Source organism: Netta rufina (genome assembly GCF_964035555.1).
Source record: "Netta rufina genome assembly, chromosome: 21".
In the NCBI taxonomy this organism is placed as follows: Eukaryota; Metazoa; Chordata; class Aves; order Anseriformes; family Anatidae; genus Netta; species Netta rufina.
In genome coordinates, this window is record NC_140145.1 from 10,771,027 (window position 1) to 10,797,551 (window position 26,525).

At 54.2% G+C, this 26,525-nt stretch overlaps 2 protein-coding genes across 4 annotated transcripts; one reads left to right on the forward strand and one right to left on the reverse strand.

Annotated features, from left to right (window-relative positions):
* Positions 1-1,982: 1,982 nt before the first annotated feature.
* DYNLL2 (dynein light chain LC8-type 2) lies at positions 1,983-8,594 on the reverse strand (the record flags this gene model as incomplete). 2 transcript variants are annotated; one of them, XM_084299460.1, is made up of 3 exons in its annotated part: positions 1,983-3,850; positions 5,523-5,661; positions 8,432-8,594. In XM_084299460.1, 2 exons carry the CDS (start codon positions 5,652-5,654, stop codon positions 3,713-3,715), a joined length of 270 nt encoding a protein of 89 aa, XP_084155586.1. In that variant the 3' UTR covers positions 1,983-3,712. The 2 variants fall into 2 exon arrangements, with proteins under 2 accessions (XP_084155586.1, XP_084155585.1); XM_084299459.1 differs by lacking the exon at positions 8,432-8,594 and having other exon boundaries at positions 5,523-5,675.
* Positions 8,595-21,234: 12,640 nt separating this feature from the next.
* SRSF1 (serine and arginine rich splicing factor 1) lies at positions 21,235-24,965 on the forward strand. 2 transcript variants are annotated; one of them, XR_014619030.1, is made up of 5 exons: positions 21,235-21,661; positions 21,944-22,128; positions 22,383-22,555; positions 22,825-23,545; positions 24,461-24,965. XR_014619030.1 is itself a non-coding variant. In XM_084299465.1 (4 exons), the coding sequence occupies exons 1-4, from the start codon at positions 21,468-21,470 to the stop codon at positions 23,017-23,019; spliced, it is 747 nt and encodes a 248-aa protein (XP_084155591.1). In that variant the 5' UTR covers positions 21,235-21,467; the 3' UTR covers positions 23,020-24,965. The 2 variants fall into 2 exon arrangements, 1 of the variants encoding a protein (XP_084155591.1); XM_084299465.1 differs by having other exon boundaries at positions 22,825-24,965.
* The last annotated feature ends 1,560 nt before the right edge of the window (positions 24,966-26,525 follow it).

Sequence of the window (26,525 nt, forward strand, 5' to 3'; positions counted from 1 at the left end):
ACAGCACAGCCCCGCTTCCTTCAGCGAGCGCCAGCCGTCTCCTCGGGGTTTACCAGGAGCACGAGATAAAGGAGATTTCCATGTTTCAGCACAAATCTCCCACAAAAACACTGAGAAGAGGAACATGTCCTTTGGGTGCCAGGCTTACCGGCACAGGCTCTGCCTCCACGTGCCTGGGAGGATTAAGGCTGCGGTGCCGCTGCTGCAGAGTGACTTTGCAGGGCAGGAGGAGAGGAGAGCACGGGCACACAGCCCCGCTGCTCCCACAGGAGCAGGCTGCAGAGCCCAGCCCCTGCTTGGGCTGCCAGGGTTGGGAGGACCTCACTGTCACTCCGTCCCTTCCCAGAGCCACAGGTGGTCACAGCCCAGGGGGAAAGAGGAATATTGTGCCAGCAAGGCAGGCAGCAAGGCTGGCTCCTCCCGGCCACGGGAGTAACGCACCTCCTCCAGCTGCTTTACTCCTCGAAGAGAAATGAATCCCAGCTAACAACCAACACACGGAGCACAGCTACCAGAGAGGAGCCCCTTCAGCATCACAAACCGCTGCTTTCGCAAGGCCACACCTAGAAGAAATATAAGGAATTGAAAAACTCTGCCTGCAAGGAAATAACGTGACGCTCCCCAGCCATGAACCCACAGCGAGCGCGCACACGTCTGCAGGCACCGTCCCGAGCCCACAGGCAGCAGCCAGCAGCTCAGCCCGCTGCCCTCGGATGTTTCTGAACGCCTGGAAGGCAGCGTGGTAACATCCACTGAGCTTACACTGAAATAGCAGTTTGCCCAAACATCTGGAAGCAGTTTCTTTCTCCAGATGTTTCCCCCGCAGACACATACCTTCCACTTGGTGCCCCGGATCCAGATGTTTCCAAGCAGCTCCACGCTCAGCAGGCGCCCTGGGGACGCTGCCAGGCTCCCCAGCACGGCCACGGTTAACGCTCCGAGGCATAATGCGGGACACCTGCACGTGGTGGAAACTGGAGACAAAACACGGAGCCCGGCAATGGAAAAAGTTGAAGCCAAAAGCTGCGTCAGGCAGCTGCTGGGGAGCCCGGGGGGAAGGCAGCGGGGACACAAAGCTCTGTGTTAAAACCTCAGCTGCGCAGAGGGAAGTGCTGCTCGACTTCGGGCAGCTCGCGCCTTCCAGAGCCCCAGTGCTGCACAAAGGAGCATTCAGAGGGAAAGCTGCGGACGTGCAGCACCAGGATCTGCTGCAGGGGTTAGGGGCAGGTGAGCAGGGCTTGGTTTCACCGCCCAGCATAACACTGAAGGTGCGAGCTTCTGGTCCTCAGCCTGGAGCTCAAACCCATTTCCTACTCCGTGTGTGTGAGTTCAAGGCACGGTGTCCCACCAGGGCTCAGTTACACCAGCACGAGCCTGCTTTTCACCATACGTTCAGATGAGCAGCTTCTGGACATTCCTGAGCAACTTTTTACAAGGGAAGCCGGAGGGGGTGACTCCCCCAGCCCCACAAGGCTGCAGGTGCTCTCTTGGAGCTGCACCAAGTGACCCGCAGCCACGCCGGGAGCGCAGAGCCCCAGCACGGTTTAGGTTAAGCCCACACAGCCACGCTGCCAGCTAAAAGGCTCCCTGGGAGCAGAGGGAGGAGCAGCAGCAGCGCTCCCAGCTCCTCCCAAACATAGGAACCGCCTCTGCTTTTCAGCACTGTCAGGTGCAGGTTAGACAGACTGCCTGTGTGTAGCAAACACACTGCTGCTTATTTTGGAGCTCTGCTTTCAGCTCATTTTGTGGCTGCTCAACGCGAGCCTCGTGCTCATCTATGGCTCAGCTCACAGGAGCGGGGACCCCGGCTGCTCCGCTGCCCCCCTCACGCCTCCAGATCCAGGTTACCTGGCACAGCAGCACCCAGCAGGGCTGCAGGAGGATGCGCTCCCCTCAGTCCCCTCCTTCTGGCTCCCTGGTGCAGGGACAAGACGAGAGCAGTTTGTGCTTTGGACAGTAGGCAATGAAGACACCAGAGGCTGTTGAAATGTGTCAATTCACCTTTAATGTTTGAAAAAAATAAATGGTATTTGAGCCATTGCAGTTATGAAGGGAACGTATCTTGCTCCACAAGAGACCGTGAACAGGTTCACATTAGACTCATGCTTGGAAAAAAACAAATCCAAAACATTCTTCTTTCAGATCAAGAGTGGAGTTCCGAACAGACAAGACCACAAGAGTGCCCCAGACAGCCCAAGGCACATTACCCCAGTGCAGACATTTCCATCAACATGAAGTAATGACAGCTACATTCTTTCTAGTTACAACATTGTTCTATCAATATTACAAAATTAGGCATACTTTGGATTTTGCACAGAGACAAGGACTTTTACTTCAGGAAGTAGTCAACCTGGGTCACCAGAGTCATTTCGCAACGAAGAGCTCCCTTCACTCTGCCTTCCCCCACCCCAGCAGTGACTTGTTACCAACACCAAATTTGTCCTAGAGACACGAGTTAGGCTCCCAAGCCCAGTGATTTGTCTATGAATTAGTTAAACCAACAGATAGACTGTGACAGCACCAAGTATCCACCTGCCATCACACAGCCTTTGTCCTTCAGGATTCCTCCCACCCAGATACAGAACACTTCCTGCAGTTTAATCCGAGGGTCAGTACGTACTAAGACAACATCACTGCTGAACCTATTGGAGACCAAGACGTTTTTCTGCCATTGCAGCAGATGTCACATGAGTTTCCTTCACACAAACATCACATGTAAATTTAACTTCTTGGTACTGTGCTTTAAGAACAAAAGCAGATATCAGAACATGGAGGACAGGCCTCCAGAAATAGCTTATCAGCTACAGAAATAAAAAAAGGAGACAGTGGCCACTTACAAGTCTTCCACATGATTAGCTTGTTTTAAAGGAGAGCATCAAGTTAAGGCAGTGTTGAGACAACTGGCTACGAACATGCCAAATAGCTGTTGTCAGCAGTCACCAATTTGATATCCTACTCCGTTCAGGGGTGGGCCATGTGGCCAACTTTAGATCTCAGCACCAGGGTCTAAAGACTTCAGCCACAGCACGCTGCTTCCTGCAGCGAGCAGCAGCTCAAGGGGTGCTTGTTGAAGCCTTCTAGACCAGGCTGAGGTGCTTACAAGTCTAGGTCAACGCTTCAGCAGAGCCAAAAATACAGTGATGGGTACGGAAAGAACACTGAGGGTGCCAGCTGCACGTCTGGTTATCACAGTCCAAGGTGGAGTTCAACTTGTGTGAAAGCCACGTAAAGAAGAGCCACCCCACCAGCTTCCAGGTGGTTTAGGTACCTGCACTGAGGTTACTGGGAGAGCCAGCTCTCTACAGTCTGCAGGGTGGGTTCGGAGGCTCACACTGGCTTTGCTCCTCATGACAAGATTAACAGTCTAGTAAAACTCAGTAAGGAAGTCAGGGGCTTTTTGGCCTGCCCAAAGTTTTCCCAGCCTCAAAGAAGGAGTTACCACTGAGGGAGCTGTTGTGGAATAGTTTTATTTCTTCCCACGTAAAGGCCATTGTTTAAGCATTTACAGGTTTCCTAGTGCAATACAACCAAAAAAAGCAGTAACAAAAAAATGCCGCCTTCTTCCCAGGCAACTAAACAGAAGTAGAATTTTACTGCAACATATACACATTAAATATAGTATACAGTCCATGCAGCGGCATAGCCATGTTAAAGGGAGTCGTGGCTTCAGCCATCAGTGCATTACAGTCCGAATTTCACTTGCTCCTACTTCCTATCCAGACTTGAAGAGAAGAATTGCAACCTGACCCAAGTAAAAATAGATGAAGTGCTTTGTCTCGTGTGTTACATAGCTGCCAAAGTTTCTGCCAACAATGCAGTGCCAAGTTGGGTTGTATTTCTTGTCAAATTCCTGAAGAAACAGAAGAGAGGCGTTAAGGCCAAGAAAGCCCACATGAAAATAGTTCTAAGCACAAATTCTTTGCTGGTTCTGTTCGCACACTAACGCCCCTCCTCCCACCTGCAGCATCCTTACATTCCCTGCCACAAGACACCATTGTGTGGAGTGAGGCAGTGCCTGACGTGAGCCAGGCCTCTGCACTGGCTGCTCTGCAGGATCCAACGCAAGCAAATTATCTCCCGAGATGTGGAGCACACATCTGCCCTGGGCAGAGCGAGCAGACCTAAGTGCTCTCCCTGGTACAGACCTATTCAAGCCCCACGTATAGGCTAGCTGGGGGGAATATTTCTCCTCTCCCATTCCAAACCCACTCACAAAAAATAAAAAAAGGTTTTGGCATGTCTGCTCTGGCAAGGCATTTGAGCTTAAAGGTCACCTAAAAAAAGGAAGGAGAAGTCTGCCTTATGCTGTTTGGGATCCTTCACGGAGGGGAAAAAATGTGCAGTGAAAATAAGCAGGCAAATTCACAAAACAAAACCCTGAGGTCAGAGGTGAGCAAGGTCAACTCTGGACCCTCAAGAATTCTTAGTCTTCTACTTAGCAGGTAAGGGAGGGTTAAAGAGTTTTCTCCTCCCTCTACTACACAACTCCCAGGAACACCCTTCCCTCCCCCTCAGAGCCAGAAGAACAGACTCGATGTTCAAGATTAAAGCAAGACTCAGTCCTCAGACAGCAGCAAGACAGTTTCAGCTCTTTGCAGGTAACCTTTGAAGTAAGGAAAAGCTTTCTTGCCAGGGCTTGAAGGTGCATCAAATCACTTCCCTCCTCCCAACGCTTAGGAAATAAAGGGCAACTGTTTGGATTCCTTCTGCTGCATTCCCTCATTTTACAGACTGCATTGCCCCAAGTGCTTTCAGATAGGTCTTGCCTCATCAGATCAAAGTGATCTGAGAAGTCAGGAGACACCTCTGAATCCTTCACATTCAGGGTCAGGTTACAAGCAAGGCCCAGGAGCTAATCCTGGTGCTAGGGCTGCATTGCCTACATAATCACCTTCCTCCTTGAAAAGCACTTTGCCTGACCATTCAGAGAAGTGGCCACAGAAGAAACCAACAGGCTCCCCAGATGCTGACAAGCATCAGCCTGAAGCCAACAGGTTCCTGAGAACAGGGAGGCACCTCTTCACAAAACTGCCTGCACCGCTTTTACAGCAGCATCTCCACATCCCTGGCAGGCAGCACAAGGCTGCGTCCTCCTCCACACCCGCTGCCTCAGAGCCAGAACACGCAGACAGAGCTGCTCATGCAGGGCTGCCCACTTCTGAGGGAAACTTCGGAGCAATCCCACCCCGCACCAGCACTGCCAGTCCAGCAGCAGCTGCGGAGCAAGTCCTGAGGAAAGGCTGCAGCCAGCTCTAAGCTGAGAGATCCAGTGGGAGAGCACACAAGCACGCACTCAGCTCGCTCAAAGCTTGCCAGAGCAGCAGACCAGGCCCTGCTCTGCCACAGCCTCCCTCTGACCTTGGAGAAGTCACTCCTTTCTCTTGGGAATAGTGGCAAGAAGCAGAAAAAGCATCTCCTCTTTCCAAGAAGCATGAAGTCTCAAACCACTCAGGCTTGACACACACACACAAGAGCTTCAGCCGTGAGTCTCAGGTAGAGCAGCCCCCTCGCCCCTCCGTTACCTTCTTTATATACGCTGCAATGTCCTTTTCTATGTTGTACTTCTCCATTGCCTGCGTGGCACAGTCAACGGCATCCTGCTGCATGTCCTCGGACATGTCTGCATTCTTGATGACAGCCTTTCTGTCAGACATGGTGAACCTAAGGCAGAACATAAGATTTTGTTAATCCCTTCCCCAGAAAGGAGAAGCTGCCTGTGCAGAGGTTTCTCTCTGTGGCAGGCTGTGTCACAAGCTGATACTCCAACTCCCCCTGCTACAACCAGCAGGAGTTTATCAGGGTAGCCCACAGCAGCCCCAGGCCGAGATCTCCCTTCCAGCTGGAGCACTGGCACTGCCCTGGGGGTTAGATCAGGTAGTCCAACATCAGCACCTGCATCGAACAGGCAGGGAAAGCCGCGTGGGAGGAGATGAGATGTGTGGAGACACAGCCCTCCTAGACAACAGGCTACAGCCAAGCTTGCCTTCCAGGTGCACCAGTGGTTTGGGCATCTTAAGCTCAGAGCCTCACAAGCAGACCTCAGGCAGCCTGTGCCCAGCATGTCAGCACTAGCACTGCGTTCACCTCAGCCTCAACCAGAGCTACTGCTGCTAGCAGAGCCTGGAATGACAGGCGGAATGGGGAACAGCACTCGTTCCCTCACCTCACCACTGCTTTGCCACCGAAACCCAGACTTCAGCAGTTCTCACGGGACAAAGCCAGCCTGACAAAATAGAAACACTACACTGCAGCCTTGGAACACGTGGGGAAGCACAGCCAGGGAAAACAGCCTCCCATTTTCCTCCCCCAGCCTGTGAGCCAGAGGCCAGCATGCTGGTACTGCCCTCATCTCTAGGAAACCAGGGAGAGGTAACTTGAGCTGAGCATTTAACCCCTTGGCTATCACCCACTTAAGGTGTTTTGTACCAGGCAGTGAAACCATTCACTTCCCACAGCCCTTTTAGGGAAGCATTCAGCTTTGGGAAGTGTCCCATGTGCAGTTCATGTCATCCTAGAAAGCAGGGATTTGGCAACCCCAGCCCTGCAGCAATTCCCCAAGCAGAGGCTGACCCACACACCAGGAAAGGCTTCTGGGCAGCCCTGCTGTCAGCTGTCCCACTCCACCACCCCAAGCAGGCCCACCAGGATGCACACATTGTCTGGGGACTGTTTGAGTGAAGGCCTGTGCTGGCACCTTGGCAGCAGCTCCTACCAGAGAGCATTTAAACTGGGTGAAATTAAGCCTTTGGTGGCAACAAGTGCCTCCAATTAAGCCTGCAGAGCACCATTAGGTTTACTAATACCTCTACAGCACTGCAAGTCTGAGCACTACTACCAAGAATGTTTTGCAATAGTGAAACTACACATTCTTAGCTTTACCAGGGAGTGAAGAAAATCTGCTGCAATGATCGCTTCCTGGAACAGTCCCAGAAAACTGAAGGAGTAGCTTTGTTACAGCAATTAAAGGAGCCTGCTAGCCAGAGAGAAAGAGAATCCAGTTACATAATTGCAGCCCTACAATTACAATACTTCAATTCTTTACTCTGCACTTGAGGACTTCTACTGCAACCTTAATTTATACTGTTTAGATGCAGTGTTTAATAGAGCACCGCTATTAACATGCACTAATAGCATCAGGAGGAATGGCAGGAACTGAGCTCACACAGCAGAGAGCACACGCCTCTACCCCTTCTCTGGAAAAGGCACTTCCAGCCACTTTGTTCCCCTCTCTGCTGTGGTTTAAGCCAGCAGGTTTCAGGTTGGGGCTGAGAAACCCTGGCAGCGAAGACATTGCTCAGGAGAACCAAAATGCCTGCCTACAGGTTTAGCTCCACTATCCAGGGGCTTGGAAAGTCCTTTAAAGGATCTTCAGGGGGTCCACCCCACAGGAAATCACAGGAAAAGGGAAGCAGCAGAAATTCACTTGTGGGTTATTCTTCTAAGAAAAAGCCTCTTTAGGGAAGGAAGGCCAACAAGTTCTCATGGATTCCAAGGCCTTCCCACGCCTCCAGCACACACAGTTCAGAGGGCATTTGCCATTACATAAGCAGACACCGAATGACCTGCAGAAAGCATCTTCCCTCCTCATTGTTCAGGGAAGCCACCAAGGGCCAGCAGCAGCAGAGGAACAAGCCATTATCCTTCAGCAGGGCTGCAGGTGCCTGCCTGTCTGCCCTCCCAGCGCCACTGCTCCAGGGCACAGCAACCTCCAGGGGCTGGCAGCCAGGCCCCTGGTGCAAGGCAAGGCCAGCTCCCACCACCCCTCAGCACCCCACTGCAGGGCCCTGCCCCCACCAGAGGTCCACAGGCCCTGTCCCCACCAGGCCAGCCCCACGCACACGCCCTGTCCCTGCACCACGGAGCATTGCCAGCCTTCGGGGCTCTGCCACCTGCACCGGGAGGAGGGGAGACACAAAGCCCCGGTGCAGCAGTAACAGCCCAGCCCCAGCAGCTGGGAGCAGGATGGGGCTCCAGCCCAGCACCCTCCCGCAGCAGGGCAGAATGGGGCCCCGGGCAGCGCCCAGAACTCCCCTCCGGAGCAGGGGGGCTGCGGGAGGAGGCCCCAGCCCAGCTCCGCGGCAGCAGGAGGGGGCTGGGGAAGGGGGCGCGGTCCGGCCCGGCCTAGCACAGCACGGCTCAGCACAGCCCAGCACGGCCCTTCCCCGGCTGGCCCCTGCCGAGACTCTCGGGGAGGCGGCGGCGAGCGCAGGCCGGGCGCTGCGTGACCTTCACCGGGGGGAGCCCCGGGGCGGCGGTGACCTTGCCCGGAGCGAGACCGGCGGCGGTGCCGGGCGTGCGGAGCGGGCACCGGGACCCCCTCACCGGGACTCCCTCGCCGTGAGCCGCCACCACCCCCTTTCTCTCCTTCCCAGCCTTCCCCTCCCGCGGGCGGACCCCGCACACGGAGCCCCGCAGCCCCGGCGCCGCTCACCTTCACAGTGACGGGGCCAAGCCGGGAGAGCGCAGCGCGAGCACAGCACAGCAGGGCACGGCGCCGAGGAGTAGGAGGAGGAGGTGGGAGAGGCCCGGACCCGCGCGGCTCTGCCCGCTCCGCTCCGCTCTCTGCGCCGCGCCGAGCGCTCTGCGCCGCGCCGCCGCGCCGCGCTCAAATACCGCCCCGCCCGCTGCGGCGCGCGGCCCGCCGCGCTCCCATTGGCCGCGCCGCGCCGCACGCCGCGCCCCGATTGGCTGCGCCGCCGCGCTGCCCGCCGCCCCGGCCCGTCCGCCCGCGCTGCTCTGCCTACATCCTGTTTCATCCCACAATGCCGCGCGGCCGGCGCGGGGCGGGGCGGGGCGGGGCGGGGCTTTGCTGCGCGGGGGGGCGGGGCCTCGAGGGCCCGATCCGGAGGGTGCTGAGCCCGGCCCCGGGGGGTGCTGAGGGGCCGGTGTGGAGCCCCCGGGGTGTCCCCACCCAGCCGTGTCCCCAAGCACCCCAACACCCCCAGACCCCGCTGCCCACGTCTCCAGGGTGCTGAGGATGCCACTTGGCTCCCCAGCAGGGCTCAGCCTCGCTCCTGGCCCCGCAGCACCACGCTCGTTCCTCCGCTCCCCGCTCATTTATTGTTTTTTTTCCCAAATTTACACCGGCAGCGAGGCTTGGGGACCCATCACGGCCACCAGCACCGTGTCCCATGACAGTCGCTGCCTTTCCATGGGGTTTCCAAGCCAGCCCTGCCAGCTCCAGCCCCGCTTCACCTGCCCATATAACCCCAGCCCTCTTTCACGTGCCCATATAACCCCAAACCTCCTTCACGTGCCCATAAATCCCCAGCCCCAGTGCTGAGCTGGCCACAAAGTGTCCCCACACCAGCTCCTGGGGTGACCCGTGGCTGTCACGGTCCCCTGTGACGTTTGGGAGATAAAGGGCAGGGACAGGAGGGGACACGAGAGCCCTTTGGTAACACTGGTGGCCCGGCAGAGCTGCTCGCCCAAGGCTCCTCAGGTGTTTTGGCTCCGTGTCCCCGGAAAAGACACCGGGACACAAAGGCAGCAAAGCCCAGGAGGGCCACGTCACGCTCTCCTCGTGTTTCACGTACACACAAAAGCCAAGGTGAGGACAAAAGGGGAGAACAAAAACCCCGTTCACTCCGAAACCCGGGCTGAGGTCTGGCACCACAACGCCTCGCTCTGCACTTCTGCTTTCCCTGCAGGAAAGCCGCGGTGAAACCCGGTGAGAGCGACCCAGCACGTCCCAAATGGCGCTGTCAGCCCCTCGAAGGGCAGATCCTGCACCCGGCCGGGATGCTCTGCATGAAACCAGCTCCTCGGCCGCTTGGGTTCCCCCCGCGGGGCTCCTGCCCTCGATAAACGTGCCCGGGGCGTGCAGCTGCCCTCTGGGCAGCCCGTCTGCCAGGCTGGCCGCCCGCCAGCTCCGATTTGGGTTGCTCCATTTCATTTGGGCAGAGGCGCCAAGAAACCACCTGAGGAAAAGCCCAGCAGAAATAAAATAATAATAATAATAATAATAATAATAATAATAATAATAATAATAATAATAATAATAATAATAATAATAATAATAAAAACCACGGAAGGGAGTGAGGGTCCGCGCCGAGCTCCCATTTGAGGAGCATCCTGTGGCTGCAACCCTTCAAGAGCTTCCATCTCTCAGCAGCAGCAGGATTAAATACTTTTATGGCCGTGTTTCCAGAGGCTCCACGTGGCCGGATAGGGGCTGAAGCATGCTGATTTGGGGGCTGAGGAGGGGGGAAAGGTAGTGCCTGGTCATCTGCTGGAGCAGGGCCACTTGGAAGGAAGGGGCAGGAGGTGGGAGCCGGGTGTCCCCAAATCCCCATGTCCCCACGTCCCCCTGTGCCGCAGCAGGCTCCGGGGCCGCGTCTCGGTGAGGCTCCCGGGGGCGTCTGGCTGCGAGGGCAGCCGGCTCTGCTCAGGTTCAGTGCACGGTGCTTGGCTGGGCTATTTATAGCTCCGTCGAGTCTCTGTTGAGGCAGCAGACCTCGGAGTCTCGCGGATCTCTTTTATTAGCACGCCCGGCTGGGAGGCGTGGAGCCTCGGCTCGCCCCGTGCCGGGACGGAGAGGAGCAGCACCACGAGGAGCAGAGCCCGGCCACAGGGACATCAGCAGGACCCAGCCCTGCTAATGGGCAGGAGGCAGCTCCCTGCTTCATACACAGCTTCAGGGAAGGTCCCTGCTCTGCTCCAGGAGCCCTGAGCAAGCCCCAAGCCGGTCCCGCAGCGCCAAGCCGGGCCCGCGGGTCGGGCGCCACCGCCCTTGGTGGAGGCAGGTTGCCCAGCCTGTATGGCTGCCCCATCCCTTGCTAATGAAGGAGCTTCGTTAGCAGGCAGGGAGCTGAGCTGCGAGAGGCAGAGCTCCGTTCCTGCCCCTGCTGCTGCCATGAAGTTCTGCTTAATCCTCAGCTGCAGGAGAGTGGCGGCCGCGAGGCCGAAGTAGCTGCAGTTTTGGTATCACGTAAATCCTGAACTGAGGCAGATGATGGGAGCTGAGCTGATATTCAGGCTAGAGGCAGGTGTGGGACGATGCTTGTCCCGCACAACAGGAGCCCCAGATTTCACCCCAGACCCCTGTGCTTTAGACCTGCCAGTGTCCCCGTGGTGCCGGTGGGTGCCGATGCAGCACCCGCCTCCCCCTGCCCAGCTGGTCCCGGGGACACCCGCAGCACCTTCAGCCCCACAGGGCAGGAGCAAGCTCCCCACAGGGGTCCTGCTGCAAAGGGATGAGGAATAAAACCCCGGTCCTCGTCCCCAGGGGGTCAGCGTGCAGCCACCCGCTGGCGCCTCTCTGGGCACGGGAAGGAGCCCGGCCTCCCTGGAGGAAGTGCTTCAAATGCCACAAGGGGAGACGCGTTCCTGGATCGTGACAAAAAGCCTTTATTTATAAATTGCTCCGAGTGCACTATATAAGGCGCTGTGTGGAGATTAAGAGGAAAAGGGCCTGGCTGCGAGGAGCAGCTCGCCATCTAAGGCTGCGGCCTGGCTCTGCCTGCGGCCGGGAGCTCCCCGGACAGACGCGATTCCAGCCCCAGCCGTGACTCTGCCCCTCTGCCTCTGTCCTTGTCCCAAAGCCAGGACAACATCCGCGATGAAAACACACATCTGCAGGAGCCGACAGGACAAGTGTTCCCTTTGTCTTCTCTCCCTGCAGCATTTCTGTCTGCCCCACCTCCTCCGTTGTGCCTCCTGTACCTGCTCGGCTCCCTGCTCTTCCCCGGGCTCAGCCACCGGCTGCTTTGGTGGCCAGAAAGCTTCCATAAACACAGCCGCAGCAGCAAAGCAGAAGAAGTTCTCTGTCTCACTCATCACTGCAGTCCCAAACCTTCTCAGTCTGGGTCCTCCCCTGTCCTGATCCTGCCCGAGGCTGCCGTATGACTGATTTTTACCAGGAGTTAATGGTTTTGGCAGCTGTGCTGCCGGCCGCACTCAGGGAGGTTTGCTCCCAGTCCCAGGCTGCTTTGATCAATGTGTTTGTGAAGCAGTTTTCAGTGGCTCGGTTAATGTGGGTTATTATCTCCCCGGAATCCCTGCTATGGAGGCTGAATAAATCCCAGCGACAGAGAAAATGCCCCGTAAACGTCCAGAGGGGAGCGGCCACTGCAAATGCTGAGGGCTTCGTCGCTGTAAGCAGCACGCTGCCGTCGGTATCAGTGCCCCATTCTCGAGGGTTACTGTTCAAAATTTGGGACAACTGAGTGTTTCTACTACCTGCCTTTCTCGTCTGCACAAGGACCCGGCCCAGGCGCGTTTCTCTCTCCAGGAGCAGCTCTCGCAGCCACACACGGGGCAGCCTGGGCATTTCTCCAAGGCAAATGGTTTAAAAACTGTGATGAGCTATAGAAGGCTTCTTGTCTGAACACTGCTCTCCACCAGGTAGTGTTTCCTGCGATCCCGCGAGCGCGATAGAAAACTCTTTCATGCCAAACGGCGCGTGAGCCTTATTAATATGTATTCAGGTCATCTGCTCTCTGCAAGTTTGTGCAAGTGACTTGCGGTTCACGCAGGATCCATAAATAAAAACACCTATCGGGAAGCTGGGCAGGGTCACATTAACATGGGAACGTAACGAGCGCCCGTCTGCACGCTGTGGCTGGACATGCCAGCGGCTGGGACCTCCCTTTAATCTGCTCTCCCCGGAGGTGAAAGGCAGGTTTAGAAATGGAAAAGATGGAAAAAACACCTAAGGAAAAGTTGCCTGAGCCCCGTGCTGTGCGGCTGTGCTCTGCAGTGGTCCCAGTCTGACCAGGAGGCACAGGGGCCTCGGGACTTCGGGACCAGCTGGGTGCTAATTTCACTTCTTGCCTTCCCTTGAGTTTCTCCATTTTTCCCTTTTCTGCCCTCCCTTCCACTACAACACTTGGGATGGATGCTACAGCACCAGCCCTAAATCCAGCTCATTTTCTCTGGGATGGCCCTACCTGCACATCGAAGGCTTTCTACTTTTTTAGCGCAGTTCTGGGCTTCGACGCCACCCCAGGGGTGTCCTCACTCTGGGGACATGCGGTGGGCTCACGTGTGGGCCAAGCTGGCAATCTCCTGGTAATTCTGTGGGTGCTCACGCATGGAGACATTGAGCAGCCACGTGTGCACTCACTGGGCTTTAAAATACAAAATAAGTGGGCGCTCATGCACACAGGACCTGGGTGCTTCTGCATGCGTTAATTGGGTGCTCATGCATGTAGTAATTAGGCGTTCATGCACGCAGCACCAGGGCATTCATGCATGGGCTAACCCTGCAGTCGTGCACGACCCAGCTGTGGCTGTGTAAGCTCAGAGTGCTCACGCAGGACATTTTGGTTGCTGGCACGGGTGCTGGTTGGGCACTCATGCATCTTCTGGGCACTCACACGTGGGCTAACTGGGTGCTCATGCCCGAAGTCACCGGGTGCTCACACGGACATCAGCTGGGTGCTCCTGCGTCAACTGCTGGGATGCTCCTGCGTTAGCCAGGCACTCCTGCATGACCTGGCTGGGGGCTCTTGTGGGGACTCCTTGGCCACTCACACCTGGCTAATTGGGCACTCGTGCATAAATTAACTGGGTGCTTGAGTGCGAGCTATTTGGGTGCTCATTCAGGAATACAGCAACCCTGCAATTCGTGCCCCCACTGGTGCTGTGTCCACAGCCCGGCCAGGAAACCCCAGCCAGCCCTCTGTGGGCAACAGGCACAGGGCTGGGGCTGCCAGGACCCTCCAGAAGCTGTGGAAAAAGAGTGAGCTCCCCAGGGCACAGGATGGAGCCGCTGCCATCAGGTTCTGCTCTGGCACAGCGTGGACGCAGCTGCTCCGAAGGCAGGAGGTGAGGTCTCTGCCGTGTGCGGTGATGTAGGTCAGCCTCACTTCTGAGCTCCACTTAGGCTCCAGCCGCTCCTGAAAGAGGAGAAAGAATAGAATCGCCCATATTGACACTACTTTCCTGTACCGCCGATGTTGTGGAAGTTACAGCACCATCTGCCAGCCCTGTTTTAATCCAGGTCTGCTGCCGTGTGCGCTGCGCGCTCGCAGTCCTTAGGGTTCAGGCTGTGGCGGAGCACACAGACTCGCTTAGCACAAAGATCCCAGCTTGGAAAAGCTTTCGAGTTGTTTGCTCTTACTGAAAAGCAGGTCCCGTGTCTGCTGCTGAGTTCTCACCAGCAGCCATCCCACATTCCTGCACATTACAGCGTGTCCAAAGCGTGTTGTGGGCACCCAGACACAGCTCCACAAACCCGCAGCAGGCAGCAGCAGCGTGCCCACAAGGCCGGGGACGTGAGGCCCTGCAGCTGTGCACACCCGTGCAGATACTCAGGGGCTTGCTGTGATGCAGGTGCCTGTTTTGGGAGCCCCCTGGGCCAGCATCGGCGCGAGCAGTGCTCAGCCCCCCCTTTGCTGCCCTCCTCGCCAGCCGGGTCAATCGCGTATTAATGCTCTCACCTCGCTCTGCAGAAGGAGCTGCAACACTTGACCCAATCAATAAATATACATTTCATACAGCCCTTAAGCCTGTAATACCTCTCTGCATGGAAGAGCCCACGAGGGATTTGGTTTTAATTAGAGGAACGCTCCGGGCCGCTCTGCCCAGCGCCTGCCCAGCCTCAGCGGCACAGGGGGGGCCACTAAATGATGCTCCCAGCCCAGCCTCCTGCAGCAGCAGCCCCACAGCCCAGCCGAAGCAGGAGGTGGGGGGCTCAGTGTGCCCACAACCACCCCCCTGCTGCTGCGGGGAAGCCAGCGGGATCAGCAGCCACAACCGTGGCCTGGGTCCCACCGCCCCTTGGCCTTGGCTCCCCTCCTGCCGGCGTGCGGCGGCGTGCCAGGTGGCTGCGTGCTCTCTAGGCAGAGGGGATTTATTTTTAAACAGTTGGCTGAAATCCTGCCTGCACCTCCAGCAGAAGGGTGAGGCCGTGCTGCCAGTGGCGCGGCACTGTGCCGACAGCGATGCCCTGCGTGGAAAGGGCCGAGTGGCTCCCTGGCACCCCGTGAGAGCTGCAGAGGAAAGCAATTAACGCCGGGGCTGGGTCCTTCTCCCATTTCCCAGCCCTCTCCCTTTCTTTCAGCTGCCTGTGCTGCCCCAGCGAGACGCCGCTACAAGGCTGCACAAGCTGCCCCCCAGCTGGGTGGGCACGGTGCCGCAGCCAGTAAAACCAGCTCCAAAGCCCAGAGGTCCTTTTGGAAGCATTTCAGCGTTTTTGCCTAGACAAAAGGCAGCTTTATCTCCTAACAGAAGGGCTGAGGAGACGGGAAGAACGCTCAACTTTTGGTATTTTCCCGCTTGTGAATCCCACGCTGGCCTTCCCCATCCTCACCCCTCATAAGCAACACATGCGGTGTGAGCACCTGGAAGGGTCCGGCCACACGCCCCGAGATAAAGGGCATTATTTATCTGTGGCACAGAGGTGTTGGGATGCAGTTTGTGGTAAGGAAAGAGCAGAAGTGTCTGCCCAACAGTCCCAGCCCAGCTCAGTGCTTGGCTCGTGTTTGACTCCAAACAGGCAAGCGCCTGGCCAGGCGCACGGCTGCTCTCTGCCCAGGAGGAAGAGGAGGAAGAAAAAGGGGAATAAAAGAAGAAAAAAAAAAAAAAAGCCCTTGAGGAAAACAAACACTCACTGACGTCTTTTGTGCTCTCAGAGAGAACAAGTGGATGCAGCCACTGCTTTATGCTCGCCCCTAGGACTGGCAGCGTACGTTTGTTGGTTTTCTCCCTTCTGACAGCCAAAAAGCCTCGCAGGTGACGGCCCCGTGCAGGCAGGGCTGCGGGCACGAAGGAAAATCGGACAGCCCGTGGAGCGAGGCGCACACGGCCCAGCTATTCATCGCCTCCCTTCAAAGGGGAAAACAAACCAGGGCTGCCGACCCCGGGGAGCGAGGGGTGAGCAGTGCCCAGGCTCCGGCACCCCCCGAGTCCCTTGCAAGAGGAAGAGCTGGGTGTCTGAGCACAAAGCTTCTGTTTAAAGCTTCACTAGGGCAGGACGAGTGAAGGAAGCAATACAGCCCCCTGGCACGCCACAACACCGCCGGGAGCTGTGTTTATGGTTAGCTGCTTCCCGGGGAGGAAGCGCGGCTTCGCCAGCGCTGTGGCTCTGCGCCCTCAGCAGCACTCCTGACCCCACAAAGGTCCCTGCTCTGCCCCTGCCTGTCCTGCGTTTGGTATTTTGGGGTAGGAAAATGTTAATGCACTGCCTGGGAAACTATACAGGTAATATCCTACATTCCTAACCCTGATGTCCTACATGGAATGCAATGATCTCTGCTATTCTTCCTATTGATTACCCTCATGCAGCTGCAGCACAAAGGCATATCAGGAAAAAATTAAAAAATATAACGTTTCTTCTTTCTATTTGATATTCCAGTTGGGCTCTTGTGGTCCCGGTCACTCAGAAATCAAACCAGAAGTGGCAGTGTCACACCTGCTTTGCGCAGTGAAGAACGGGCACCGTCCATGCCAGACACCCCGCGTGCTTTCCCTCCGTACCTCCGAGTGCAGACACTAGCTTGCTCATTTAAAAGCAGTTGGTTTTGTACCTTGCACTTTTTTTTTTCTTTTTCAATTTTTATTTTTAAATCTGTTGGACGTGAACTGGGAAGTTTCCTAAGTGGAGAACATCTGGATCACCAAATGCTGTGGAACAGCTTCTGCTGGGAACAGAAACGCCCTTCTCCAGTGGTTATGTGAAGTTATGCAAGTCGATGAAACGGTTCCTAAAACTTGGGTTTAAAACATTCGGCTTGAAACTAATTTTTGATGCATTTCTGACTTGTTCTACTTCCTTGTATTAAAAAAAAATCAGCAAAACCACCTCCATGCTGCGGGGCTGCAGCCTGTCGTCTCCGAACGCCCCGAGCAGAACAGCGAGTGGAGACGGCAGCCGTGCTGCCAGCAGCCTCTGATGGAAAGCTAATGGAAAACCTCCTTTAAAAACCACTGAGGCCTGGCAAATTTGGGTTATTTTTGGACAGCAAAAAGCCTCGGATCTCCCCCCGCTCCCGAGCCTCAGCCGGGCAGCACGGCCACCCAGACCTGGCGAGCATGGGCTCGTTTCCAGCCTGTGCCAAGGGCTCCCCCAACGCGGTGTGTGGGACCCGAGGGGACCTGAAGTCACGGCAACGGGAAAACAAGGCAGGCTGCATCCCCAAACCTGATTGCTTAAATTAACCTTTAATTGCTACCAGCAAGGCAAGTGGCACTTGGAGATGTTACAGTCACTGCTCCTCTGAGTAAGCCGTGTTAACAGCTTCAGCGGTGTAGGTGTTATTTTGAAGAAAAACGATCACTGTTCCAGAACTTCTAAAGCCAGGCGTTTGCACGCAACGCACAACCCTTTGCAGTTTAGCTCAGCTAACAACGTCACATGCTTAAACAGCAACGAAGCCACGGTGCTTCGCTGAGCCCTTCACGCCGTGTCCCCTGCAGGCACCTCTGTCCCTCTCAGCTAATTATTTTCACCAGCTTTTAAACCTTGTTTGCAATCAGTTCGCTGTGACTCCTCTCAGGCACGGCCCTGGCTGATGTTCAGGGGCTGCCAAGCTGCTGGGTGCTGTGTCCCCGCGGGGGACCCAGCCTTGTCCTCCGGTGGCTTTTCCTGTTCCAATCTCTCCCCATGTGTGCTCTCTGGGGCTGGCTCTCAGGAAGAATTTGCTCTCAAAGTGTGCTGTGTTTCACGTCCCCATCAAGACACGCCACGGCATGTGCCCATGAAATCCTTCGTCTTATGCATAAATAAATAGAACGAGCTCTGCCCTCACGCACTTGGACAGGACGTATTTGCAGACTCACAGTCATTGTTTTGTCGATGCACTCAGAGATCCTCTGAAAAAGTTACGCGCTGCGTTTTTTGCACGTACAAGCTGAGAACCTGGAGGTGCTATTTAAAATTAAAGCCCCCGAACCATCAGCTCAGTATGCTGAGCCCCGAAGGCACTGGGTAGTTTCCTGTCACAGCCAAAGTGCCGAAGGAGCCCAGGTCCCGCTCAGCAGCACATCCAGAGCCACTGCTGTGGGAGCGGACCAGGAAGTTTGGACAATTGAGAGCAAAAAGCGTTGCAGTTTACGGTGGTGTTTTAAAAGTGGCCCTTTCCTCACAAACAAGCCGGGCTTTGAAAAACTGTTATTTTGCAACACGGTGAGATTAGTCAGAGCTAACCCCGGCTGGATCTCACAGCGCTGAGGAGGCTGCCAGCGATGAGGGGAAAGCAGGTCCTGTCCAACACCTGCCCGACACCACGGGCACGCGGCCAAAGCCCTCAAGGAGCACCCATGGCCCCGGCTGTGACGTGCCCTGGCTCTGCCGGTGATCCTGGGAAAGCCCCCGCGCCTCCAGCACCTCTGGTTTGTCATAAATACAGGAATATTGAGCCCTCCATAGAGCTTCAGTGTCTGCGTAAAGACACCACGAAACGGCCATGGTCACTGGAGCAGAGGGAGGGCAGGGCGCGTTGTAACCCCATGGGAAGACGTCTGAGAACGAAGAGGAGAGAAGGAACGCTGTGAAAAGGCCAGAAAGGGCCACACCAAGCCCGCTGGGTGTCTTTCTTCGTGTGGGAAGGCTGAGAGCAGGCTGAGGAGCGATCATCACGAGCTGTACTGCAGCCTGCCTCCAGCTGGACACTTCTTGTTCTGTTTCCTGGTTAATATTTGCGTTACTGATCAATACCCTCAAAGCCCAGTTGTTCACTACGCTCATTCTGAGAACCAAAGCCTGGCATTTTACAGGAGTTTCATTTTTTGCAAGACTACTTGCCATTTGTTTCCCAATAGTTTATTTTCTACGTAATTAATGTTTAATGATTCTCAACATATACGTTTTGCTAGAAAGCCAAACGCGACTCCGACAAAGCAAACAAATGCTCTGCAGCTTATCCACCTGCTTGAAGCACTCCGCTGATAACACAGAGCTAAAAAAGGTAATGAGAAAGAAAACATTCAATAATTCTATAAAGAGACACTTCATTAAGGTAATTAAGGCAATCGCTTAAAGTAGTTATGAGGATTATTAACACACAAAAGAAATGATGCAATAGGGCTTCAGCAAACCAGGCAAACTTACCATTATTTTATGATGCCTTTAAGAATAACTTCCAGCAGCTTAATAAGCCTTTGAAAATAAAAACTCATTCCCTGGCAAAGGATGGAACCTTCTCCATACCTGGGAAGGGTATATTTGGGGTCTTTAAGACTTTTTTGGGGAGACAAAGGGGTGATTTTATTTTTTTCCAGTATGCAATAAGTATTTTTACTGATCTGGCAGATAACTGAACTAGCTCATTAAATTATCCTGGTTCAAAACCCATATTTACTCCAAAGCACCTACAGAGCTCGTGTGCACAGCCCGGTGCACAGTTTTCAGCTTGTCCCTGGAACCTCGCGGGTGCTGCAGGCTGTGCCCCAGCGGTTTGTACAAAGAGAAGGGTGAAACCATTAAAACTCTTTAAAAATACAGAAAATCCCTGGGCAGTCAGCAGGTTATACCTGGGTAAACCACCGCTCCTGAAGATGGGCTTTCTCATAGCGTCTTTCTGTGATTAATAGCAGTCTTTATTTAAATCACCAGCAACCTAACACAGATATTACCAATGTTAAAAGTCAATAGAGCGGAGGATGTTACTTCACTTTAACCTACACAGGAGAGAAATAAAGGCATTTAAAACAGTCAAGCACATTATGCTGAAAATATTTTTCTAACTGCAAGTCATTCGGATTGCTGTTTTCTGGAGGAATACGCATTTTTAATTAACACATGAAAAATGAAGTATGCATGACAGCCACTACTAAGGAGGTATGACACATTTCTCAATATCCCTTAATTAACTCAGGAGCCCAGAGGGTTTTTCTGCTCGCTCAGAGGCTGCTTTAACCCCATCCCTGTGGTTACCGTGAGTCAGCCCTTCCCTCACCGCATGGACTCGCCTGTGCTGATATGAAAGATACCTGGGGCTCAGTGAGACACCCAGGGCAGAGACTGCAAAAGTGCAGCAATTTAAAAAATGCTTTAGCATCCCTCCCGCACCTGATGCAGCGTGCAGGCTGCACTACAAATTGTCGCTTCAAAGCAACGTGGGCCACGTGAAGTGTGAGAAAATGAACAGAGTTAGGGAGAGAGCGTGTCCCCGCAGAGCTGCCATGCTGCAGGGGCCTGGGGGCACGCTCAGCACCCCAAAATGTGAGCAAAATCCCCGTGCTGCCAAGGGGGGGCTCCCTGCAGCAGCGTGTTATCAGCCCTGGTCTCAGAGGCAAGGGAAATGCCCTACCCTCCAGAACTAGGCAAATTAATAAATAATAATAATAATAAAAGACGCTTGGGTTTTCATGTCACCTGGAGGACCTGCTGGCCGAAACAGCGCTAGTTTGAAAGCGAAGTTTGGCTCACTTAATTGCACCCTCATTAGTTAAAAGTAATTTGTACATTAAAAGTTGCACTTACTGCCTTAACAAATCTTCCAGGAATTTGTGACTAACTAAAATAATAAACGGGTGTTTGGAAGTGACTTTATGTAAATTACTATCCCATAAATGTTACATTGCCGTGTGTTATTTCCTTACACCCCTGGGACCTCCTCCTGGGGCTGCTCCCCCTCTGCTCCCAACGCCTTTTGGGGCCTCCACTTTTATTAACAAAGGCAGACACGGAGCAGGCAGCACGCTGTAAAGGTTTGTGTGTGTTGTGGTTTTTTTTTCTGCACTTTATTTTGATTCCCAAAATCACGTCAGCAGCTGCCATTGGCTGCGAGGTCTGTCTGATGCAAGAGCCGCACAGCTGCCACCAGCGGGAAACGGCGCAGATGGCCAGAAAGAAGAAAATAATTAATAAATTAATAACTAATTCATTAAACAAATACTGAGCATTTATTTATTCATTTTATTTATTTAACACCAAGTATTTACGGCCTGGGCCGGGCCGAGCCTGGATGCGCCCCCCGCACCCCCCCCGCGCGGTGCATTGTGGGTCGCGCCCCGCGCCTTGGCGCCAAGCGCCCCCGCGGCGCGGTGCATTGTGGGCCGCGCCCTCGCCCCTGCCGGGCCTTCTTGGCGCGAGCGCCGCACCGGACGTGACGCCAGGCAGGCCCGGCGCACCGACAGGCGGCGGCGGGGAGAGCTGCACGGCCCCACCGGCGGCACGCGGCGCTCGTTGAGGCCCCGCGCCCGGCGGCGGCGCTGCCGGCGAGGCCTCGCCTTCCGCGGCGAGGCGGCGGCGAGCGGCGAACGGAGGGACTACTTTCCTGCGGCGGCGCGCATGCGCAGGAGCGGGCGCTGAGGGCGCGGAGGGATACGCGTCCCCGGGACTCTCTCCGCGGAGCCGCGCGGGAGGTGCTGCGGCTCGGGGGTGAGATCGCTGCGCGCAGCAGGAGCGCGAGGGGGAGCCGCGGGCGCCATTTTGCAGCGGCGGTTGGGGGAGGCGGCGCGAGGAGAGCTCCCGTCCGCACGGCCCGGCCCAGGCCCCGGCCCCGACACCACCACCGCCCGCCCGCCGCCGCCGCCCGCGCCTCAGGCCCAGCCCCGCCGCAGCCATTGCCGACCTCGCCATGTCCGGGGGGGGCGTGATCCGCGGCCCGGCCGGCAACAACGACTGCCGCATCTACGTGGGGAACCTGCCCCCCGACATCCGCACCAAGGACATCGAGGACGTCTTCTACAAGTACGGCGCCATCCGCGACATCGACCTCAAGAACCGCCGCGGGGGGCCGCCCTTCGCCTTCGTCGAGTTTGAGGACCCCAGGTGAGGCCCCGCTGCTCTCCCCATCCCCCGTTCTCCTTACGCCGTCAGGCCCCGGGCCCTGCGCGGCCTCCCCCCGCTTGCTGAGGCGCTGCCCGGCTCCCGCCGCCCCCCCCTCTCCTCCCAGGCCTCAGGCGGCGCTAACGGGGCGGCGGGGAGGGGCCGGCGGGAAGCGGGAACAAAGGCGGGGGGGGGGGGGGGAGAGCGGCTGGGGGGGGGCAGGGCGCGGTGATAACGGGGGGGGGGGGGTGGAGGCCGAGCTCACCGCCACGACCCGGCCCGCAGGGACGCGGAGGATGCCGTGTACGGGCGGGACGGCTACGATTACGATGGGTATCGCCTCCGCGTGGAGTTCCCTCGCAGCGGCCGGGGCACCGGCAGAGGAGGCGGAGGAGGTGGAGGTGGAGGAGCCCCCCGGGGCAGGTACGGGCCCCCATCGCGACGCTCGGAGTACAGAGTGATCGTCTCGGGTGAGTCGTTGCTCTCGCTAGCCCAAGCGTTCCCCACCCTCGGTCCTCGCAGCTGTGAGGGGCGATGCAGCTCTGCAGCACTTCCTACAAAGCATCTCCTCGTGTAGCTTGCACAGAGCACTCCTCCTGGCTGCTAAGAGCTCCTCGAGGCAGCCTGCCTGCTTGCTGTGTAGCCTCTCCTGTCCGCTGTGCTGTATCTACAGATGATGCTAATACGCTGGGGTTGTAAAGCAAGGTGTTGCTTTTTTATCTAGGGCTGCCTCCAAGTGGAAGTTGGCAGGATTTAAAGGATCACATGCGTGAGGCAGGTGATGTATGTTATGCTGATGTTTTCCGAGATGGCACTGGTGTCGTGGAGTTTGTACGGAAGGAAGATATGACCTACGCTGTGCGAAAACTGGATAACACTAAATTTAGATCTCATGAGGTAGGTTCCATACTTACTCTTTTGGCCAGAATTGGATACAAAGGGCTTAACAGTAGGAGCTGAAGGTAAGGAATGTGTGGTGTTTGTTGTTTTAAAAACACAAAGCAGCTAAACTAAGTCTGTGGTCAGTTTGTCACGGAATAGACTTTATTAAGGCTTTGGTGTCTATTTCTGTGCTTTAGTAAACGATATCCGCAGTCTGTCAGCATGCCTAAAAAGATGGCCCTAAAGCCTAGACCTTTCAATCGAAAGTTCTGTCTATTCAATAGGGAGAAACTGCCTACATCCGTGTTAAAGTTGATGGTCCAAGAAGTCCAAGCTATGGAAGATCTCGGTCACGCAGCCGTAGTCGTAGCAGAAGCCGTAGTCGAAGCAACAGCAGAAGCCGCAGTTATTCCCCAAGAAGAAGCAGAGGATCTCCACGCTACTCTCCCCGCCACAGCAGATCCCGATCTCGTACATAAACGATCACTAGCTCTGATCTTTTTGTAGAACCCCATGTTGTACACAGTTTTCCTTTACTCAGTACAGTCTTTCAATTATTTTTTTTTTAATTCAAACTGTTTTATTCAAATTGGCTGAAGTGTTGAATTGCATTCTTGTGTAAAATCCCTAGTGAGTATTTGCTCCGTAACATCAACATTCCCCTCATGTCTTTGGTAAATTGTATTTTAATTGATGTCAGTCAGGATTGTTTCAATTTAGTTCTAGTTAAATACCAACATTCTGCAAACTGTGGTATTGCTGTGTAAATGTCTCAGTGTTCAGCTATGGTTTATACGAGCTGGGGATGTTGGGATGTTTGTGGCTAACTTGTCTCTTCTGGGGGATCTTATATTTTATCTTGCCTTTTCGTGTGTCTTTCTGTAGACATATCTGAAGAGATGGATTAAGAATGCTTTGGATTAAAGGATTGTGGAGCACATGTCAATCATTTTAGGATTGTCAAAAGGAGGATTGAGGAGGATCAGATCAATAATGGAGGCAATGGTATGACTCCAAGTGCTATTGTCACAGATGAACTTGGCAGTATTGACCTTATACTGAGAGACAGGTTAATTGAGTACGTGCGCCTACGTGTCACTTCTTCAGGCATGTTTTAGTTACTGCAGACTACAATTGCTCTTCTCCTTAAAACCTTTTTTTTGGCAATTGTGGCTAAATAACTTGCTTTTGTAATTCTCTATTCCATTCTAGTTTTTTAAAGGAACAAACCGGGACGGGGGTGGGAGTATTGGTTTACTTTGTCATGCAGCATTTGGTTACAAGTGTTAATGTTGCGTAGTATTTGTACACTTGTAGATGAAGGGTATCTTCAAATCAGAGTATAATATCAATACTGCTAAAATCTGCATGTCCTCTGTGTGACTGATACAGCGTTGCTATTTCATTTTTTTTAAAGTACCAGAATTGAAAGCGAAAATAGAAAACCTAGTTGGGAATAATTTAAGTCTCAGCCCTTCCCCTCAGACTAATTCACAATTGACTGACGAATATGCTTGAAAACTCCAGTTAGTTAATTTTGTTACCTTCCAGCTGGGAGTACTAGTTATAGCTTAGACATACAGTAGGCGGATAGCTTTAGCAGTAAACTTTTACAATTTCATAAACATTTTTTGCAACCACAAAACCTGTAGCACACCACCGTACGAGCAATGAGTATGTTGGCATTTTCAGTTGACATATGTAAATATTACGATGTTTCCTCCAAATAATTAACATTTCTGAAAAAAAAAAAGAAAATTAGCATCACCATTCAAAAGCTTGTTTTGGGGAATTGATAGTTATTAATGTACATCTGTATTAATTGATGGCAAACATAACTGATCATTCCCCAGAATCCTATTTTTTCATTACAGTATCTAACTTTTTGCCTCCTCTTTTTTGGTTTTGCTGGTTATAAAGGTTTGGATTGGAGAGGGCTCACTGGATCCCAATCCTTGGAGCTGGATCATTGGATTCAAATCATAATGTGGATAGGATAGGGAGGCTGAATTGCAAGGATTCATGGAGCGGGATCAGATTACCAGGAACATAGGAGTGGATTCCTGCCCCAACCAAACCGCATTCGTGTGGATTTTTTTATTCAACTCAATTGGCTATTCCAAAGATATTTTTTTTCCTATTTTTGACGATTGGAGCCCTTATGATGCACGATGGAGTTTTTCATTTTTTGGTAAAAGGAGCAAAGCGAGGACCTGGAGAGGTACGCTGGAGCAATCTCCTTGGAAGGATTCAGCACGAGTAGATGGTAAACGTTAAAGGGGAAAAAGGGGGGTTTGTTTAAACAAAGTAAATCAATAAGTCGTTTCTCTAAATTTAAAGTCAAAAATTGGAGTTAAAGATGAAGTAGGTTTTCAATTGGCTACTGCCTTTTTTTTCTTTGACAAATAAAATTTTTAAAAAAACATGCATGGTTGTCATCATTTGTTGATAACGAGTCTGCTTGCCACCAGAAACCGTAACATTGTTAAATTTCACATTTTCAGACAAAAAGCTTTTGTATGCAACAAAGATCTGCTGTTCCACAGGAAGCACTGGTGCTGGAGCTTCTGAATAAGGGAGCAGTACCCTGGGAAATGGGCAGGATTCAGAGTGGGGGAGAAGAAGGAATCCGATCTGCTTAAAAAAGGATCCTGGTAGTGCTGTTGGAAACAAGGAAAGGGAGCGCAGGGGAGTAATGGGAGGTGAATGGCACTCAGTCCCCTCTGCTAAGTGCTGGTTACAGACAGTGTGTGTAACATTTCCTAGTGCTCGTGCTCTCAATTTTTGGGGACTTCTGAGGCTCGTTGTGCAGGGGGTGGGCAGTGATGGGGTTACCAGGAGCTGCGTGCAGGTGCTGTGCCATGGGTGGTTGGGTCACGGCACCGCTGCCACTCGTGGGTGCCAGGTGTGTCTGCGGCACCTTCCCGGGGTGAATGTCCTCGTAGTTCAGTGCCAGCCATGGGGATGTGCCATTAGTTATCGGGGATAACATCGCTTGCGTTCGATTTAAGTTAAATGTGTGATGAATTGGTGTCAGCACTGCGGAAGACTTCTGCACCATCCATAACCATTTGCCAGTCTTTGAGCGTGCCAGTGAGCTAAGGGCAGACAGTGCTCAGGTTACGTGGGGATGGGGTGCTGCTGTCAGAAATTTTTCTCTGGGTGAGCTCTGGGGAGTTCGGCCCCAAACCACAAACCCTTGGGTTCTGATCAGTTCTGTCACCTGTGGTCAGGAAAGGTGAGACTTGGAGCAGTCACAAAGCGAGGCTTTAAAAACATCCAGCCTGGTCCTGTGGGCACGAGTGTCAAATCCCTGGTGACCGTTTGCTTCCTGATATCTCGGGGTGGTTTGCGGCAGCAGTAAAACATCGCAGCACTGGAAGGCCGGCCCTCCCCAGGGGGCGAGGAAGAGGAGAGCACCGTGTTTGTGCTGGCACTCCTGGACCCCTCCTCGTTCGTGCAAAGCTCCTGAAGTCTGATCTCGTAACGGGCTGGTGGCGGCGTCCCCCTGAGCGAAAACTTCTGCTCCTCCCATCGAAGTGGAAACGGCGTGTTCATTTCACCTGGAAAAGGGAAGGGAACGGAGCAATTCGGAAGTTTTCTCATTTTGGCTTCCCACGTCGAGGGAGAGCGGTCCGGTTCACCTTGTGCCGCGTGTGACAGGCGCTGCGCGGTGCTGTGACAGCGCCCGTGTTTGTCAAATGCTTTGGGATCCCCCAATAAAGCTGTTTGCAGTGCAGAGCTCTGCTGTGTTCTGTGCCTCTAGACCCCTAAGATCTTTTGTTATTGTGCTACCGTTAACAGCCAAACGTGCCTCTGATGGCGCAGGGAACTGAACTGGGGCAGATCAGGGCTTTCCCCAAGTGCCTTTTTTTTTTTTTCCTGGACCTGCCACGGGCTCTGCAGGCGAGGAGCTGGTGTCAGAAAGGCGCCGTGCACCCGCGTTGGCAGCACTGGAACTGCTCGGGTGGAGGAGGCTGACTTT

Bases quoted from the DNA above. Each gene is read 5' to 3' on its own strand.
- SRSF1 (XM_084299465.1), top strand. From the start codon at position 21,468: ATGTCCGGGGGGGGCGTGATCCGCGGCCCGGCCGGCAACAACGACTGC. The intron at 22,129-22,382 runs GTGAGTCGTTGC...TTTTTTATCTAG, and splicing joins GTACAGAGTGATCGTCTCGG to GGCTGCCTCCAAGTGGAAGT. The intron at 22,556-22,824 runs GTAGGTTCCATA...TCTATTCAATAG, and splicing joins CTAAATTTAGATCTCATGAG to GGAGAAACTGCCTACATCCG.